At 40.0% G+C, this 20986-nt stretch overlaps 1 protein-coding gene across 8 annotated transcripts in view; it reads right to left on the reverse strand.

The window, feature by feature from the left end:
* Positions 1-500: 500 nt before the first annotated feature.
* Ascc1 (activating signal cointegrator 1 complex subunit 1) overlaps positions 501-20986 on the reverse strand; it is a 97455-nt gene continuing 76969 nt past the window's right edge. For 6 of the 8 annotated variants that reach the window (XM_047551863.1, XM_047551866.1, XM_047551862.1 and 3 more), the window contains 2 exons: positions 1670-1827; positions 501-840 (listed from right to left, as the gene is read on the reverse strand). In XM_047551863.1, coding sequence (XP_047407819.1) covers positions 1711-1827 — 117 coding nt within the window. In that variant the 3' untranslated portion in view covers positions 501-840; positions 1670-1710. Of the gene's footprint in view, positions 841-1669; positions 1828-3683; positions 3751-20986 lie in introns of those variants that run through there. The other 2 variants (XM_047551867.1, XM_047551869.1) reach the window with 2 other exon arrangements.

Here is a 20986-nt window from a genome sequence, read left to right on the forward strand (position 1 = left end):
AAGGTTGGCCTTGAACTTGTGATCCTCCTGCTTCAGCCTCCTGAATGGCTGGGATTACATGTGCCATCACACCTAGCTTTCAAAACCTTTTTTTTTTTTTTTTTAATTTCCTGCAAACATAAGTCATAAATCTTTGACATCCAAAAGACAATTTTATCCCTGGTCAAGGCTGTCCAATGACTTGTAAGAGAAGCACAGGGGAGAGACAGGACCAAGAAGGGACACTGAACTCCTGGGCTACATCACAGCTCAGTGCCATCACTGGGAGCATTAACTGCCATCTGCCACCTAAGAGTGTGAGGTGAGGTGAATTCTCAATTTAAATAAAAAAATGTGTATCACCAGCAGAAAGGGAAGGCCTTTTGGGAAAAACCTGATCCTTACAGGCACTAATATGTAAGTCCTGCAGGAACAATATAGCTAGGTATGTGGTAAGTAAGGGCAACACTAAGGGGGTCAAACTAAAACTAGGCGATAATACTAACAGAAAACACAGTTACTTGGCAAATGCGTTTATTCACAAATGATAAATCCTCGACTGTGATTAGATGCAGTCCTCACAACGTAGCTACCCTGACACACAGGGTTGAGAGGCAGACTCAAAGAACAGAAAATAAGAATCAAGATAAGATTAAGGAATGAAGGAAGGAGGAAGGAGAGGACAGGGACAAAGAATATGATGAGGGAGGAGGACTGGAGCTCCCCAGCAGAGCACCTGGGAGAACTGATGGGACAGCTAGCAAAGCCATCTGGGAGCACTCCTCTCTCTGCTGCTCTGCTGCGGACATTCTTCCCACATACTCCGCAGTCTGCTGATATCGCTGTTTCCTTGTTGCTGCCCTGAGAAGCAAACAGAAAAGAGCTACAGTACAACTCCACGGGGGCACAGGAAGGTCAGGGTGCAGATGGGTGGAGGAACAGAAACCCAACCAATATTTTAAGGACCAACTTGCAAAGAAAATGGACAGTTTGAGCAAAATAACTTAAAAAGGAATTACTTTGCTAAAGATGAAATTTTTGGCAGTAAAGTATGTACATTTGATGGAATATTATTCATCCTTAAAAAGGGTGCATTTTGGTGAACTCTAGTAATGTTATGCAAAGTGAAATAAGCCAAAGAAAAACACTGTGAATTTCACTGCTTAGAGCAGTCAAAACCATAAGAAAGCAGGGGGAGTGGGCAATGAGGAATATTGCTTAGTGGGTGCAGTTTCAAGTCTTACATGACTCCAAAGCTCTGGAGATGGTGATGATGTTTGCCCATTATGCAAGTATTTAATAATACTGAATTGCACACTTAAAAATGGTTAAGATTTATGTCAATGGTTTATGTTATGTGTATTTTGCCTTTTTAAAAAAAGGAAGAGGGCTGGGGATATAGCTCAGTTGGTAGAATGCTTGCCTCGCAAGCACAAGGCCCTGGGTTCAAATCCCCAGCACCACAAAAAAATAAAATAAAAATTTAAAAAAAATTAAAAAAAGGAAGAAAAAGAAGAACAAGCCAACAACCATCTTGTGCCCACAACCATCTGGCTGACCACGTGGTGAGTGTGGCTAAACATTAAAGGCAGGGTTAAGTCTAGCGGGGAACCACCCAGGAAAATCACCATCCAAAATTCCACACCCCCACACCCTTGGCAATTAAAGCGAAAACACTCTTCTTCAGCACCTCATGAGATGTTCAGTTTCCACAGCTTTCCAACATCCACCTCAGGAGAAGTCAATTTGTCCACAGGAGGCATAGTTTCCAAAGCTGTCTACTGTGAACCTCTGAGAGATGTGAATGGAATTGAGCTTTAGGGAACCAAAGTAGAAGTTCTCAAACAACTGCAAAGAAGAATTGACAACCCAGAATGAATAAAGAGAATTACAAGTGAATATATTAAATATCAGGTTCTCTCCCTTTTTAAAACTTTTTTTTTTTCCTTTTAATTTTGAGACAGATTCCCATTGAGTAGCCCACAGGGTCCTCAAACTTGCAGTCCTACTGCCTAAGCCTCCCTAGTAGCTGAGACACAGCCATGGGGCTCTCTTGTAAAAACAACCCAAACAATCTCAATAAACCTCTCTTGTTTTTCTTTTCAGTATTGATTCTGAGTAATGATCCTGGAGAGGAAGGATGAGGGTGGAGTGAGAAAAGAACAGCCAGTTTTTCCCTGTGATTAATTCTAAAGTCTCCCCTGGCAAAATGCACCAAAGAAAGGGGCTGGAAAGTCAAATAACTTATCTACTGAGCAGAAATGACCAAGAACTTGCAACAAACATCAAGAGGCATGCCCAGATTCACAGAGCCTGACAAAACTGCTTCTGACTTTCAGTTACTGTTGAAGTAAGACTCCTTAGTAACTTACTTGCTACGGTCCCGATAAAACTTGACACAAGGCATTACTTTCTCTTGTCAACTACATTTATTAGAAGCAATGACTAACATAAATAGAAGATGAGGCTCCTGACCTACAGATGACTTGGACAATCCAGTGAGGGACACAGAAGACAATCAGAGGAACATCCCACTAGTTGAACTAACGAGGGTGAAGACAAATGTTCATTAAAGACCTTTAATTAGATAGGGATTCAAGCCGGCATCCTCAAGCACATGCTCTTTACTACAATTCTCTACTTTATAAAAGTTTCCAAGTGTGTTCAAAGAAGGGAGGAGTTATACTCTAAGAGGTACCTGACTTTGTGATTAGCACATTTATAAGGCAGAATCCAAAATGACATCAGAAAATGTCACAAGAAAATGACAGTGCTTGGAGAATGAGTGTCAAAGAATAAAGATCTTACCTTCTGTTAGGATGCAAGAATTGTTCTTTCTTAAAATGTCAGTAAGACCCCAGGAAAGTCAGCCAGCCTCTCTCCCTCCCCCTCCCTCCCTTCCTCCCTCCCAGTGCTGGGGACCAAATCTGGGATCTTGAGCACACTAAGTACACATTCTACCACTAACTAACTTACACTCCTGCCCTAAGAAAGCCTTTCAATACATGTACAAACAATGCCTGAGTGGAACCTAGGGTGGGACCTCTGCACACTGACAAGTGACTGTCTCTTCACTTCTGATTTATACCACCTCCCATACCCATGAACTTCAGTCACTGTCACCTCTTCCTGCAATTAATGGCTGAGAAACATGACTGAGGTTCATTAAAGGCTAACTTTACAAAGCCCAGTAAATATTGATTCTTCAACATGACATCAACTTGACCTCAAAGATCTATTTGGAGGTTGTGTGCTGCAATGTCTTGTTTTTCAGAAAGGTGACCAGCTCTCGCCTGTATTGATTTACACAATTAACTTCTCTTCCTGGCCCGGGCAGTCTGTTCAAACCATATCCATCCTTTTCTGTAAAAAAATTCAGTCTGAAAGGGTTATCTACTAATCCCTTTGCTGAACATTAATTTAAAGTGAAAGCCACATCAATGAGACTTGACAGATTTATGGCTTTGCAAACTGAAGTCTTTTAGGTACAGAAAAGATATAACTACAGAGGCAATAAAAGACAAGACAAAACAAAAAGGGAGCTCATAACACTTTTTTTTATTCTTTTTTTTATTAAAATTTTTTTTAGTTTTACAGACTGATTTGCTTTTTAAGGATTGGCAGTCTTTGCATCCTCTACCTTCTCTCTCTGCCTATGTTTCTAAGTAATGGAGATGCCACAGGGAGGAGCTGGAATGACCTACCTGTGCCTTTATTTTGTCTCATATGGGTGACCTTAAAACATCATCATCTGCCAGGGAGAATCTCTTCCTTCAGGTTGAAAGGAAACAATAAAACATAGTAATAATGAAGGTAACCAGATGTGATTTCAATGCAGTATTTACAAAAAATTAAGAAAAAGCTGAACATAAATTCTCATACTTCACTAAGGCCAGCATAAGCTATGCCAAGAGTGCTAAACTTCCATGTGGCCAAGTAGAAATGGTGTGTCACTCACTGAACTAACCCTGTAGGGGTAAAAGGTCATAATGGGCAAAGATCCAATAAGATGAAGTAAATTGTAAAATGCTACTGAAAATTAGAAAATTTCTAATGATTCTTTTGGTGGTATTGGGGACTGAACGCATGGATGCTCAACCACTGAGCTACATCCCCAGGCCCCACCCTGCCTTTTTTTTTTTTTTTTTTTTTTTTTTTGCGGTGCTGGGGATGGAACTCAGGACCTTGTGCTTGCAAGGCAAGAACTCTACCGAATGAGCTATCTCCCCCGCCCAGCCCCCACCCTGACTTTCTGAGAAAGGGTCTTGCTAAGTTGTCAAGGCTGGCTTCACACTTATGATCTTCCTGCCTTAGCCACCCAGATCACCGGGCTTACAGGTGTATGCCTAAAGATCTCTTGGCAGTCCTTAACCTTGTATTCACCTTTATTAAGTAGCTATCTTCTTTCATACCTTTTGAAAACATTACATCAGACGGATTTCTTATCCAGAAGTCCCCGAGACAGTACCAATCTTCAATCTAGTCTTTCCTATCTCTGTGTTCTTATTCTCTCTGGATGGCTGTGATGATTTTGTAACAGATTCTTTAGAAATAATTTTCATTTTATTGTTTAATCATTGTTATATTTTTAGTGGTAAGTCTTCCTGTTAGTTCTATCAATTATTTCCAGTGACATACTAGACTTTAAGCCCTGTGAAGGGAGGAGCTGACTCTCACTATATGCTATAACAGTATGATCAATAAATATTTATTGGGAAAAATGATCAATAAATATTTGTTGGGCAAAATGACAACTAAAACTAATGTGGTAGGTGTTTGTGTACATCTACATGTCTGAAAAGAGAATAACAATGATATCAGTAATGACTAGACTAGATTTAAAGGTTTGAGTTATAGGTTACCATCAAGGAATTCCTGAACAGAACTAATCAAAATGATATTACTTCTAATCAAAGGAGGAGGGGGAACATATTTCAATTCTAACTGTTAAGAAAGAATTTTAGTGAGTAATGCAAATTCCAAGAATTCCTTCAAATTTCTACTTGTTTCTTATTTATCAAAACCTAGGTTCCTTTCCTAGCTCTGGTTCCTGATGTAGAATATTACTGCGCACTTGATGTTAAGCATTTTTCTGCAGAGGCAAATGACATGGTTTTGTCTCCCTGATCTACAGGACACAGAGTGTGAATCAGAAGAAAGGAATGCTGACGTGGGTGTGTTCACTTTATATAGTCACTGAGTGCTTTTCTCTATGATCTGCATGCTTTCCATATGTGTGTTCCACTTCAATGAAAAAATTTACCTAAAAGAATATTACAACAAAGATTTAGTATGAGATGAGAAGTACAAACACTCAATAAATACACCAGAGACAAGGAAACAACGGACACCGAGGGCTGGAGCATCTAGGAAAGGCATCTGAGCAGATGGGAACCGAGCTGGGCCTCATGACAAGTACTGGATGGAGACTGGATGAATGAAGGCAGAAATGGGCATCTCAGGATAGGCCAACCAGACAGTCTAGATGTTTGGAGAGGTCTTGCAAAGAGGCAGTGAGAAAAACACAAGGAGAGAGAAACAGATTAAGGGGAACCCAGAAGGTCAGGTTCACAAATTAGACTTCATCCTAGCTGGTGAGAAAACGCCGAAGGTCTTAAACAGTATGTTGATGAAAAGCATGGTTAAGGAGATTAATGTAGGTGTAGCATATAGTGATGCTCGGAGAAGGAAACGAGGGAAATGCAAGGAGACCGTGGTAGAGGCTCAGTCAGGAGGCAGACAGTGTGTCTCTAGACTAACAGCAGCAGTGCAAAGCCTGGAGCAGACACGAAATACTAGTGATGAAACAGAAGATTCGGTGACTTTAAGACAGGAAGGAGATAGGGAAAATCAGCATAAGGGGCGAACAGTATAGAGTATTTCTGAGAGGGAGCTATTTTATAGGGGGAAATAAAATGCAGGTTTGTTTATACACCACAGCTGTATCTCTAGCTATATGTGCTCCAAGCTATGATATGATAGGCTGAGAATATGCATTAAAGACATGGAGTCTGAGGCAGTTAAGTGGAAATATATCATCATAAAGAGCTTTACAACTATCCACTTTTTTTTAGTGAGTTGTAGTTTTTTATACATTAGGGAAATGATCCCTTTGTCTGTGTTACAAATTGCAAGTAGAGTTTGCCCCAGTTTGTCATTTGTCTTTTGAGTTTGCTTATGATGTTTACCATGTAAATTTAAATTTTTATGAACTTACATTTTTCCTAACAGAAGATTTTTAAAACAAAGTGACCTAATGCCAATACTGTTATATATTAAAATATCAAGAATGTTATATATTAAAATATCAAGAATGAACCATAAGAATGTATTTGTACTGACAAAAACACAAATAAAATACAGATCACAAGAGCCAGCATTTACTGAGCAAGCCCCCGTGCCAGGTGTCATGCTGAGGGCACTCCATGAAAGCCTCACAACTCTAGGAAACACACACTACTATAAGCCCACATTTTATAGTTGAACCTGTGATTTGGAAGGCACACAGCAAGTTCAAGGGGTTCTGAACAGATTGCCCTCAATACACACTGTAGCAACTGAGAGAGCAGCAGGAGCAGAAAGGTCTCTTTTGCCTTCCATTGCCCTTCTCCCTTCTTTGGAGAGGTGCCCTTCCCAGACCAGGGGAAAAGGACATCCTTATCTGTGAAGGACACAGGACACAAAGAAGAATCTGAACAAATAGGCCTTGTTGATGTTGGGGCTCAGAAGATGACACTGATACTTTGTCAAAATCTAGGCTCCTTTCTCAGCTCCAGTTCCTGATGTGGAATACTACTGAGCACTTGATGTTCAAAGTGTGGACCTTTGGCATGCTGAGCACTCTGAGCTAAAGGAGACTGGAAGGACTTAGATGCTGCCTTAGAATCAAGGCCTCTCTGACCAAACCTTGTTTCTCCTTTGGAAGCTCTGGGAGGGGTTCTCTGATGTTCCCTTATCTGTCTGAAGGAAATTCTTCCCTAGGAATCCCATCCTATCATCAGAGAGGAGAGACTAGAAGTGTGTGTGTGTGTGTGTGGTGTGTGTGTGTGTGTGTGTGTGTGTATGTGTGTGTATATATATATAATATATATATATATATATATATATATATATATATATATATATCTCCACTCTTCATCACACCACTCTTCGTCAAACCTAAGCATACAAATATATGTTCACCTGTTTCTTTGGGTTTTCATTTCTGAAGGTTCCTTTGGCATATAAACTTGAGGTTGTATGATTTCCTCTTATTAATCCGTCTTTAGCTACAGGGGTTTCAGCCCTGAACCAAGTGATGGAGAGAAAAGAAACCTTTCCTTTCCTACAAAGTAAGGTAGAAAACTGAGATTCACCCTAGGCAGGATAACTCTTGAATCTGAGTCCTTTAACCCCTGTCCTCTACTGCCCTCACCATGGACCCCTTGAGCCACAGGGAGAAACGCTGACACAGACAACTCCCAAAGACTGACAGGAACACATTCTTTGGCTTTCACTGCCACCTCTTTTCTGGACCTTGTTTAAGAGTCAGATGGCTTTAGCTCAGCTGGAAGAATTTTAATTGAATTCTAGATGAAAATAAGCACAAATCAACCTAACAGCTCCATTTAATTAGGTACCTGAATAGGGAAAGAGGAAAATGCTTAAACTACAAGTTTAAAAAAAGAAATTTGGTTGTTCTTTTGAAGCTAAAGTAGTTCATGAAGAGCAAAGTGTTCTATTGTTTAGAAAATAATAGATCTAACAATAAAATTTTAAATAAAAAAGGAATCTAGTCAAGGTATTTAAGTTACATTGAGTTTTTTTTCCTCTGTTGTTTTGTAACAATTCCCTTGGGGATTTTGAAACCTAAACCACCTTCTTTATGAAACATTTTTCTCTGATACATGCACAGATCTAAACCTCCTCCTCTACAGGAACACAACAATGAACAGCAACACAAACCACAAGACAAATACTTGATAAGGAAATTAAAACAATTTAAGAGCCAGGCATAGTGGCACATGCCTGTAAATCCTAGCAACTCAGGAGGTGGACAGGCAAGAGGATGACAAGTTCAAAGTCAGCCTCAGCAAGACTTTATCTCAAATAAAAAATAAAAAAGGACTGAGGATGCTCAGTGGTGGAAGTGCTCCTGGAATCAATCCCTGGTACCAAAAGAAAAAAAGTCTGTGTGTGCATGTGCATGGGTGTGATATGTATAAATGATTTAAGACTGCCAGCATTTGTGATATCAACTAGTCAATACTAAGTGTTACCCTGATTTAAGAAGAAAATTTAGTACCCAAAACAGTATGACATCCTGAAAACTGCAAAGCCAGACAGTTACTATCCCTTACTGCATACACACGGTATCATTAAAAATTAAGCAAACTTTTCTTATTACCAAGCCACTGAGATGAAATATTTTGTGTCAAAACCAAGGCTTCCTTGACAAAGAACTGCAAGATAAAGTTCGACCATCCTACTGTCCCCTGTTCCTACCATTTTCAGTTTGTACATGTTTGTTTCCTAGGGAGAGCACAGAGGGAATTATTGATTTCTGGCAAGGTAATGGTATCCACTGAAAGAAAACAAATGGCAAGATTTAAGGGCTAACTAAGGTCATTTTTCTTTGCATTCATTTCAGACATTCTACTCCTTCCTCTCATACCTGATGTCACAACCATCAAAGACCAGAAATAACTCTGAATGCAAAGAGGCTGCAAAAATGAGACTGGAAATCCCAGACAGAGGTGGGGAGAGAGGTCAAGAGGAACCTTCTCATATCTGTGATTGAGGTAGGATAAAAAAACATAAGGAATAGGTAGAAAGAAAATATAAAGGACAAAAATTATATTATTTTGTTTTTCATAGTACTGGGACTGAACTATACATTGAGCTATAACCCCAGTCCTTTTTATTTTATTTTGAGACAGAATCTCACCAAGTTGCCAAGGCTGACCTCAAACTTGTGATCTTCCTGCCTCAGTCTCCTGAATAGCTGGGATAATAGGCATGTACCACCACACCCAACAAAGAAATAAAATCTTAAAATTCTGTATACCTTTCCAGGTCTGTCACACCCTAATTAGTCTCTCTCCCATGCCTGTCACTCCCATGTTTCTGGGAAATCTGTAAACCTGAGAGTTACTGTGAATTCATCCACTTATGAAAATTATCATACACACACAGTTAATTAGCCTACCAATAAACAGATTAAGAGAGATATGGCATTTTTAGAAACCTATAATTTAGGGAACCTTCCAACATTATTTATCAATCAGATAATGGAGACCACGTCAGCTTAAGACTCCTGAGGACAACCAGATTGATGTCAGCCTCCCGTAACTTACCATACGACTACTCACCAAGTTTCCTTTAAAACATGAGTTTGGAAACCCACTGAGTGTGCCTCTCACAATCAAGATGGCTCACATTCTACCCTGAAAGCGTATTCCTTGCTTTCCTAAATCAATCTGTCTCTCTACAGACATGTGCTTATATTTTCTTTCATTGTGTATATCAAGGACCCCACTTGCCGTAAAAGTCAAGTTCCCCTCTTCTACAGGAATTCTTCGGGACCCTTTCTCAGAGACATTTCTTCTATGGTGACATGACCCTCAAGCTACAAAACTGAATAAAGGCCAATCCCCAATAGCATAATGGTAAATCTGCTGGGGATCCCAGCATATCTGGTTCCTGAAATGAGGTTCATTCTCTTCCTTCAAGCTTAGAAAATGTAGTGCAACAAAGCCTTAGATTCTTCACTTTTACCTGCAAATGTCTGATGAGTGGTTAAAAGCAGGATTAAAGACTTGGCATTTCTGCCATCATCTTGCACCCATCTCTTCTGCTCCAAGTCATCTTGAATTTCAGGGACAAGGTCTGACCCAGTAAGCATCTTGTGATGAGTGGAAGCTACCCCCACCCCCCACCAGGCAAGAGTAACTTTCTTATCCAGGTTAAATGCCAACCACGACCCAATCCTGAGATTAATTACAAATCAGACCACATCTCATCAAGATCACCTATACTGGCAGCTGTGAAAAGCCTCTAGCTATGCAAACCCTCCACTCTTGCCCTCATTCCTCTTTCTAGAAAACCTCAAAGTTATTGTGAATCCTTCAAAGACAGAGCAAAGGAAACACATCCCCTTGTGTTCCCAAAATAGTTACACTGATTAAAGTTCCTTTCATGCTTTTCATCATTACCTTTTCTGTTTGGATTTTGGGGTGAGACTTGATTTGGTGGATCCCCAGAGTCAGCCCTCTAACCTACAGCTCTGTAATGGTCGCGGTCACTCTCCTCAAAGATACACCCTCCTTTTCTGTTACTGTTGAATCCAGGGGCACACTATCACTGAGCTACATCCCCAGACCTTTATGTTTTTAGTTTTGAGATAGGGTTTCCCCTAAATTGCTAAGGCTGGCCTTAAACTTGCAATCCTCCTGCTTTAGTATCCCAATTGTTCAGATTATAGGTGTGTGCCACCACACCCTGCCAAAGATCCCACTTTTAAGAAAGTCTACTTCTCATGCTGGTAGTCTCAGTGAACTATTTGTGATCCAAACAAACTTCAACTTGGATAAGAGGAAAATCAGACTAGACGCTATGGTGCACACCTGTAATACCAGTTGAGGCAGGAGGATGGCAAGTTCAAGGCCAGCCTCAGTACTTGAGAAGTTAGACCCTGTTTCAAAATAAAAAAATAAAAAGTGCTAGGGGTATACTCAGTGGTAGAACACTTGCCTAGCATGCCCAAGGCCCTGGAATCAATATCCAGTACCACACACATCAAAGGGGGGTGGGGTTCTGTTTTAAAAGTCCAGAATTCAAAATACATGATAGGGCTGAGGGTATAGTTCAGTAATAGAGTACTTGCCTAACATGTGCAAGGCCCTAGGTTCAATCTTCAGCACCAAAAAAAAAAAATTTTTTTAAATACACACACATACACACAAATCCTACACAATTTATTAGCCATTCTTGTATACTAAGTAATATTTGGTACAACTAAAAACAAGTACAAGTAGTTTGATTAGTGCAAATATTTGGAAAGATGTACTAGGTCCCACTTCCAAAGAAAGGATGCTTTCTACTGTTTTCACGTCTGCAATTTAGACTTCTGAAACTCAAAGTAGCATGAACAGTAACAGTAAATTCATGCTTAATTTGAAAATTTCCCAGTGGTTTTCTTTCATAATCTGTTTTACCAACTCCTCCTTTACACAATTACCCCATTTACAGATAAAAGTAACAGTAATAACACGATTTTATACTTTATCATAATGCTTAACCACCTGCCTCCCTACCAGGACAATAAGAGGATGAGTAAAGACAGTCTGACAAGCACTTTGAGCTCTTTGGGAAAGTGCTCCCAGTACAAAGTCTTGCTGTGGTTAAATAACACCTTTCATCTAAGGATCTAAAAGTCTTATGAAGCCCAGCCATTAGCCCTTCAAAAAATTGCCATGATGTAAACCAGAGTGGAGCATCATTACACCCACTCAAAAGATAAGGAACAGACAGGCTAGGACCACTAACACTGTGAGAGCCATTAAAGAGTTCCTGTGACCAGGCCTACAATATGGGCCAACAGAAGGCTGTGACAAGGCAGTATATATGTGCCTCTCAAGTGGAATAACAAATCTGTACCAAAGAATGCCACCTGGGAAAGAAATTCCATCCTTAGGCTAGACATATGCAATCAGAGAAGAAAGAGTTTACTTGGTACAGTAACCAAGATTGAGAAACAAATCATGTAAAAAGCTATAATCACAGTCCTTGGAAGAGTCAAACTGAAAAATAACAAAACAAATAATGGTAAATTTCAGAAGCATTCTTCATGAAAAAGGTCTCTAGGTACTAGATGAATGAATGAATAAATAAACAAACAAATAAATAAAACTTCAGATAGTAAATAGGAAGATACATAAAGAGACTACAAATATAATAGATTTTGAAAAACATAAGGTTTTTTTTATATGTCATATTACTAATCTCACTCAGAATTAGGATCACAAGTTTTCTTTTTTTCTACAAGTAAGTTTAATTTCAAATTTGTTTGCTAAATTTCCCCAAACCTAAAAAAAAGATTCCAAGTTTCTGCCAAGGTATCAGACAATTCAAATTCTCAAGCCTTCCTGTAACTTTTATTTTATTTCTGGTCACATGCAAGAGAATAAATGGCAGGTATGCAGAGGCAAGAAGGAGATGGAGATCCAGCATATCCAGGACAAAAAACCTTCTGTCTGCTTAAAAAATATCCATACAGGCTGCATCCATATGAATTGTTTCTAAATGTCATCACAAAGGAATAAAACTGAACTAGTGAAACTCCACATCATGTACAACTACAAGAATGGGATCCTAATTAGAATAAGTTATACTCCATGTATGTACAATATGTCAAAAGACACTCTACTGTTATATATATCCAAAAAGAACCAAAAGATAAAATAATAAAACTGAGCCTATTAACCCTAAGGTAAGTCATGTTCCTTACATACACATAAAAACACTCCTTTAGCTGGAAAAAATAAATAAATAAATTTCTTTGGGTTGACAGTGTAGCTCATGATACGGTTTGCCTACAGGGTACAAGTATAAGGCACTGGGGTGGGTCCCTAGCACCGTAGACTCACACCAAGGAAGTTAGAAAGGAAGGAAAGAGGGAAGAAGGAAGGAGAGAAGGAGGGAAGAAAAAACAAAAGAAATGTCTACTGAAAAAAAGAGGACAAATAGGTCGCATTTTTAAAAAATATTTCTTTTAATTGTAGATGAACACAATGCCTTTATTTATTTACCTTTATGTGGTGCTGAAAATGGAACCTAGTGCCTCACACATGCTAGGCAGGTGCTCTACCACAGAGCTACAACCCCTGCCCAGACAAACAGGTTCTTGGAGCAAACTACACTTCACAGCCTTTCCACGAATGACCACAGAGCCACTCTCCTTCCCAATTCCTCCATATCTAAAAGGGACGATACAAGGATATCTTACACTTACAGTAAGAAGAATTATAGGATAGAATTTTGAGCTGTGTTAGTCAGCTTTTTGTTGTGTTCACAAAATACCTGAGTGAATCAACCTGGAGGAAAGATTTATTTTGGCTCACTTTCTGAGGTTTCAGTTCATGGTTGTTTGGCCCTCTGCTCTGGGCCTCTGGCAGTACAGTACATCATGGCAGGAACGCATAGTGGAGGAGGCTGTTTACTTCATGGCAGCCAAGAAGAGAAAGAGAGAAACAGGAAGGGGTGGGGTCCCTGTATCTCCTCCAAGGGCACACCCCCAATGATCTAACTTCCTAATGAGACCCTACCTCTTAAAGGTTCCACTACTCTCAACAGAGCCGTAGTTGGAGACCAACTTTTAACACATGGGCCTTTGAAGGACATTATAGATCTAAACAATAGTAAGCTCTATTATTGTTACTAGAACCTTCCATTCATCATTCCAAAAGCCAAAAAAAAGTTTCCTTAAAAGAAAAAAAAAAAGAGGTTTGTTTGGTACTCTGCAGTCCTAATCTGATCACATAGGATTGTGATATTTTTAAAGACCAAGGTAGGAACATCTATTTCAGAATACAAGACTACATGGCAGGTAGTCACTATCCTAGAGCTATCTACAAATACAGTCCCTAATTCTGCCCAAGATGCTACTTTTAATCTGAAACCTCGACCTGCAGTGATCAGTGATATGAGTCATTAATAATAGCTAATAATAGCCAATAAAAAGATGACATAATGCACTTACAGAAGACCTAAGGTGCCTCAGATCCAAGAAGCAAAGTCAAGGCCAGTCTGTGGGAGGAATGATTCTTATCATCAGATCGCTTTATAAGGAAAGCAGCAAAAGGGTGCATGTACATCAGTGGAACAGATGCTATTTTTCAACCCATCAGCATGCCATTCCAGTTTCACACTTGTCCATTAAAGCAGTACCAAAGCGCATGCAAGTCCCCAGAGCCCAAGCCCCATCTCCACTGACAGGGATGGCATTCCTTGCACAGAAGGGAAACAGGAAATTCCCTCAGTCATTCTACTCTCCCAAATCACCTGTCTGTCTTGGCTGCAGTGAGCACAAGGAATGTTAATGGTTGGACCTAAGGAGGCAACAAACGGGGCCAGGAAATGAAGGCTTTAAAACCTCCTTCAAATAATCACTCAGGGTTGCACTTTTGGATGTCTGGCCTGAGCCTCACTGCTGACGTAAGGATTATCAAGTTTAAGACTCTGCTGGTAAGGCCAAATGACCTATTAGAGAGTGAATTAAAACTGCTATATACAAACAGGATGCCAGGCAGTTTTGCTGAGCACCTCAATATTCAAAATGCCAAGGGACTTCCCCACCCTGCAGAGCCTTTCAATTTTGAAAAATAGCGAGAAAAAACATGGGGTGGGGGAGGAGCAGAGGAGAGAAGAGGCTGTGCTGGCACAGTAGGAGCACCATACTGACCTCGGCACATGCCACACACACTGCCCTTTTCCACAGAACTGGCATTAAAGATGGTCCCTGAGAGTTCAGTCTGCTGCAAAGTTCCTCCTCCAGGAAGTTCTGCCTCAGGCATGGATTTTATCCTGCTTTACCTGGACAAAACTGCCCAAGTGGCTGCTAGCTGGCAGATTCCTCAACACCTACACCTATGACCACCAAGCCTGAGGGCAGGTGTCTTTTCAGAGATGAGCATGATGTTTCTTCAGATAAGTCTTCCTAATGTTCATTAAAATTTGTTACCACTTTTGTTTTCTATTTCCTGTTTGGTCACCTTCCCTCAGATGTTACTCATCAGGTTCCCCCCCTCAAACAAATGCAACAGAAGTTAAGTACTTGATCTTTGCAAGACACAGCTGAAAGGAAGTACAAGTCAGCAGAAGTGAATCCTGGAGTGGGCAAAGGAAGCAAGAGCAGAGGTAACTTCTTGGTCTGGGGCTTCAGGGAGGCTGGGCATTGACTGCTGATTGTCCTGGCAAGGAAACAAATTCAGAAAAAGAAGAAGGTGAGAGAGGAGAACACAAGGTCATCAGTCCCAGGCCATCTCCACTCCAACTTCTGGAACACAGGGACAGCATTCAGAAGTTAGAGAGCAAATCAGATGTCCTTAGGCAACATCAGGCAATGGAATGAGTGTGAGACATACAGTAACTGTCCAAATAATGGCCGGGCTCGGAATGGCTCCTTGCAAGATGGGAGTCAGACCGCCACTTAGTCGTCTAAGTTATTTCCAACTAAGTCACCTCATTAGACAAGACATGAAATAACTTCACCCCTGTCAGAACCACAGAAAAGAAACAAGCCTTCAGTACCTCATTCTAGCTGTATAGATTGTGACACACACTTAGGTTTCTGTAATGCAGTTCAGACAGTCTCCTTTCCCTCTGCAAACGTGTGGCTAGATGTCTTATAAGCAAAAGGCTCTGGAAGAGAGACAAGACAGGGTTTTCATGCCCATGCACACCACAGGAGTTGGCCAGTACAATCTAAGAAACTGGTATCGATGCTTTAACCTACAACTGAAGGGTAAGCTCTGAACTCAAGTTCTGGCTGACTTATTTTCTGTTTTCTCACTTTTAACTTATGATGATAATGCTCACATTTGAGTATTGATTCTAAAACTTTCTCACTGCCGGGACATGGGGAAGAGGCATCATTTCTTAAGAAGACATCACATCTTTTTCCATCAAAGTCCTCTAACACTTGGAATAACAGATACTTTTGACACCAAGCTGACCAATCTGACATGGCTTCTGTTCAGTCCAGTCCCTAAGCAGCTGGCTGCTTCAAAGAACATAGTGCCATGTCACCATCTCCATGTCCAGATTTACATTCTGCTACTTGTTTGTTCACACTACAGCAAAAAAACACACTATGGAGTCTATATGCAGAATGGAATACTACTCGGCCTTAATGAGAAATGAAATTCTGATATGACACAGTATGAATGAGCCCTGAAAAACATCATGCTGAATGAAATAAGCCAGACACAAAAAGACAAATGCATAATTCCACTTAGATGAAGTATCTAGAATAGTCACATTCATAGAGACAGAAAGTAGAGTTGTGGTTACCAGGGGCTTGGATAAGAGGGGATGAGAGCTGCTGCACGGGTACAGAGTTTCATTTTGGGATGGTAACAATTTCTGGAGATGTGTGGTGGTGATGGTTGCACAGCAACGTGAACACACTAATGCAACGGAGTTGTATATAAAAATGGTTAAAAGGGTAAACATTATGAATATTTTACAATGAAAAAAAAACTGTAATGGACCCAAAGTGAACGATAACCCAATTTACTTCATCTGTAAACTACACCCAAAATAATGAATGTATTCCTAGAAATGAATGCAGAAGATTACTGGCTACCATAAGGACAGGTACCCTACTCAAAGAATTCAAAGAAATGAGATCAGAGGGACCAAAGATGACTGACTATTTATTGACCAGCAATGTATCAAGCAAGCATTTATCATGAATATAGATATTCAAAAAACACTACCAAGTATTTATATTTCATTCTGATAAGAACCAGGAATTATTTTAAGAAAAGTAATGTCAACCTCTTAATTTTGTTGCACTATCATTTTCTCTGCCAAACCATGGCCTATTCCTCATTACTGTGTTGGCGAGACCCTTCTGAACCCTGTCATCATCACCCCTCTGAGCCAAGACCACACACGGAAAAATCCCAATACCAGAAAAATCCCAACACCAATGCAAAGAGGAACAGTCAGGGAGATTAATTCAAAAGAGCGCACAGAAGAAACATCATATGTGAAGAGACAGCAGCAGAACAGGGAAAACACATCTTTCCCTGGATGTGGATGGATGGATGTAGGCTTCTGTCAAAAATCAGCCAACTGCTCATTTTTCAGATTTATTTTAAAAATGGCTTCACCTCACTGACAGCTGTATCTTTGGGTGCCCTCATTAGTACCTGAAGACTTTACTTTCCAGGCAAAGTAACTCATGAATTAAATTCAGAGGAAAAGTATTGGTGAAACACTGTTTGGATTTGAATCTTTCTCTCCAACCTGTCCCCTAAAATAACCTAAAATCAGAATCTATGAAACCAAACTGGAGCATCTGAAACTGCATTTTTTCCTTACATAAATCTGAAGTGCTAAAGAATCATCCAATCACCTTTATCCAATCATACTTTAAAATAAAGTGCCTCTAGTAGTGGCCAAATACAGAAAGCCTCTAATAATTTTCTTCACTCTCCTATTCTTATGAGTTTTGTTTTTTAATCATCAAGAATGGAGGCAGAGCTGGGCATGGTGGGAGCAACTCAGAAGGCTGAAGAAGGAGGATTGTAAGTTCAAAGTCAGCCTCAGCAACTTAGTAAAGCCCTAAGCAACTTAAAGAGACTGTCTCTAAATAAAAAATAAAAAGGGCGGGGGGTGTGGCTCAGTAGTTAATCTCCCCTGGGTTCAATCCCCAGTATCAAACCAAAAAAAAAAAAAGAAAGAAAAGAAAAGAATGGAGGCAGAGATATATTTTATTATTAGCAGAGCAAAGTAACAGCACTCATATTTTGGCAAGATATCTTATCTCAATCTCCTTTCTAAAAGAAATTGTTCATGCTTCAACTTAACTAGTGCATATCACAGGGAAGAATGTAATTATCTTTAGACGTATTTTTTTTGTAAAAATACAATTTTCATTGAAAATACTTTTTTTTTTTTTTGGAGATGGAATACTGTTGTTGCCCAGGATGACTCCCAACTCCGGGACTCAAGTGATCCTTCTGCCTCAACCTTCTGAGTAATTTGGGACTATGGGTGCATGTCACTGTGCCCAGCAGGGATGTATTTTGAAATAAAAGGAAGGTAAATATAAATTTAACCTCATTATTATTCATATCAGCTGAGTCTTGCTATGTGCAGTAATAAAATTGTTATCAAATTTAATTGAGAAGTGAACTTCACTTGTTAATAGAGGATTGTGCACCTGAGATATAGGTATATTTAATTTAAGTCTCTCTTCTTGAATTGAGTAAACTCATTCTTAAAAAGAAACATGGGCCAGATGCCATAGAGCACAATTGTAATCCCTACTTGAGAGATTGAGGCAGGAAGATCACAAGTTCGAGGCCAGCCTGGGCAATTTAGTGAGACCCTTTCTCAAAATAAAGAATAAAAAGGGCTGGGAGTGTAGCTCAGTGGTAGAGAAACCCTGGGTTCAATCACCAGCACCACAAAAAGAAAACAAATGGCACAAAACAAAACATTTGCCAGAAAAGAATCAAATAAACAGAAATTTAATAATATTGATTGCTGCTAACTAAATACTTATAACATCCTTAGGATATCCTCAGGGCCTATCAAATCTGTGCGGTGGCCCACACCTATAATCCCAGTAGCTCAGGAGGCTGAGGAAGGAGGATCATGAGTTCAAAGCTAGCCTCAGCAACTCAGCAAGGCCCTCAGCAACTTAGTGAGACCCTGTCTCTAAATAAAATATTTAAAAGGACTGGGAATTATCAAGAATACAAGCAACAATAAATATTGGCAAGATGTGGGGGAAAAAGTACACTCATACATTGCTGGTGGGACTGCAAACTGGTGCAACCATTCTGGGAAGCAGTATGGAGATTCCTCAGAAAACTGAGAATGGAACCACCATTTGACCAAGTTATCCCACTCCTCCTATATACCCAAAGGACTTAAAATCAGCATACTACAGTGACACAGTCACATCACTGTTTAAAGCAGCTCAATTCAAATAGCTAAACTATGGAACCAACCTAGATGCCCTTCAACAGATGAATGGATAAAGAAATTGTGGTATATATACACAATGGAAAATTACTCAGCCTTAAAGAAGAATGAAATTATGGCATTTGCTAGTAAATGGATGGAACCGGAAAATATCATTCTAAGCCAAATAAGCCCATCCCAAAGAACCAAAGGCCAAATGTTTTCTCTGATATGGGAATGCTACCTGACAACGAAGGGGAGGGGCAGGGAAGAAAAGAGGTACTTTGGATTAGACAGAGGGAAGTGAAGGAAGGGAAGGGGGCATGGGAGTAGGAATGAGGACTAGGAATGACAGTAGAATGAATCAGACATCATTACCCTATATGCACATAAGATTATACAACCTGAGTAACTCTACATGATGTAAAACCAGAAGAATGTGTGAAATGTCGAAATGCATTCTACTGTCATGCATGACTAATTAGAATGAATTTAAAAAGTGGGGAAGAAAGTACATCATATCTAATCATAAATTAGAGCCTGTGCTGTAAAAGAAAAAAAAAAAAAAACCTGGGGTGGCGCGCCTATGATTCCAGTGTCTGGGGAGGCTGAGGCAGGAGGATCACAGATTCAAAGCCAGCCTCAGCAACTTAGCGAGGCCCTAATCAACTCAGTGAGACCCTGTCTCTAAATAAAATATAAAAAAGGGCTGGGGATGTGGCTCAGTGGGTAAGCACCCCTGGGTTCAATCCTCAGTACCAAAATAAACAAACTCTAACTTCTAAGACAGTGGTAAGCAAACTTCTTCCACAACAGGCCAGGTGGACACACAGTCTCTATCACAATTGTGCTGAACAGTGTGTGAACAAATGAATATGTCTGTGTTCCACAAAAACTACATGAAATCCAAATAAATAATACCATTTTTTCATATCGTGAAATATTCTTTTTGATGTTCTTTCAACCACTGAAAAATGTAAAGATTATTCATGGTTTGAGGATCAAATAACAGGTAGAGACCATATCTGAATTTCAAGCCAGTTTGTGTAATTCCTACTCTAAAAGTTTCTGATCTGAAGTGTTGGGCAAAAAACACCCCCTCTGACAAACATGTTTCTACTAATGATGCATGACAGAAAAATTTTTTCTTCTCCCCTTCCAAAATCTGACTTCTGTGGAAAACTGTTTTTTTAGTTTTATTGTTTAGTTCTTACAGTAGTAGGCATGGCACTCAGGGGTACTCAACCACTAAGTGAAATCCCAAACCCTTTTAAAATTTTGATTTGTAGACAGGGTCTTGCTAAACTACCCAGACTGGCCTCAAACTTCCAATCCTCTGGTCTCAGCCTCCCAAGTCACTGGGATTACTGACACTGCATGGGAATTTTTTATAAACCCTTGGTGACTGCTGGACAGCCAGGATGGGGGTTAAAATTCATGGTAACAGTTATCCTTATTCCCCACAGTTACTAAGTACCAATCCTCAGTGCCTGGGAACTGGTCAACAAGTGCTTGTTGAGCTGGACTGAACTAAATCACTTCTGGGGCCCTGGGTCGGGTGGGAGGGGAGAAGGTAAAGGGGTTTCTCACTGCTGCATTAGGGCCTGAGAAGGGAGAATGAGAATGAGGCTCTGTAGACAAACACTTTGGCCTCTGAATCAACCTTTAACCCCCTTAAAGTTTGTGTGATTGATTAACTGATTCACTTATTTATTTATTTATTTACTTACTTACTTACTTATTTATTTTCAGTGTTAGGGACTGAACCCAGGTGTGCTCTACTACTGAGCTACATCCCCAGTCACTTTTATTGTTGAGACTGAATCATGCCATGTTGCTCACTCTGGCTTCAAACTTAGGATCCTTCTATCTCAGCCTCCTTGGGATTACAGGTATGCACCACTGGGGCCCAGCTTGCAGAAAACAGTTTTAATCAGTCAATCCAGAAGAATTCCCTGGATGCTGCTAGATGCAAGACACAATGCTAAGTAGTCAAGGATATATAAGAGGTCTCCACTCAAAGCTGGGTGGAGGCTGACTTAAGAGGTGGAGAGTGGCTGGGCTTGTGGCTCAGTGGTAGAGCGCTTGCCTAGCATGTGTGAGGCACTGGGTTCCATCCTCAGCACCACATAAAAATAAATAAATAAAATCAAGGCATTTTTTAAAAAAAGGTGGAAAGAGTTCCAGTGACTGGAATAGCCCTTAACATTAAGGAGGAGATAATATGTATAATGGATTTTAAAGAATGAGTAGGATTTGGATCCAAAGAAGATGTCTGTAGAAAAGAAAGGAGAGACATGAGAATAAAACTTTAAGGGGTAACAAA

This window comes from Sciurus carolinensis, chromosome 5 (genome assembly GCF_902686445.1).
Source record: "Sciurus carolinensis chromosome 5, mSciCar1.2, whole genome shotgun sequence".
In the NCBI taxonomy this organism is placed as follows: domain Eukaryota; kingdom Metazoa; phylum Chordata; class Mammalia; order Rodentia; family Sciuridae; genus Sciurus; species Sciurus carolinensis.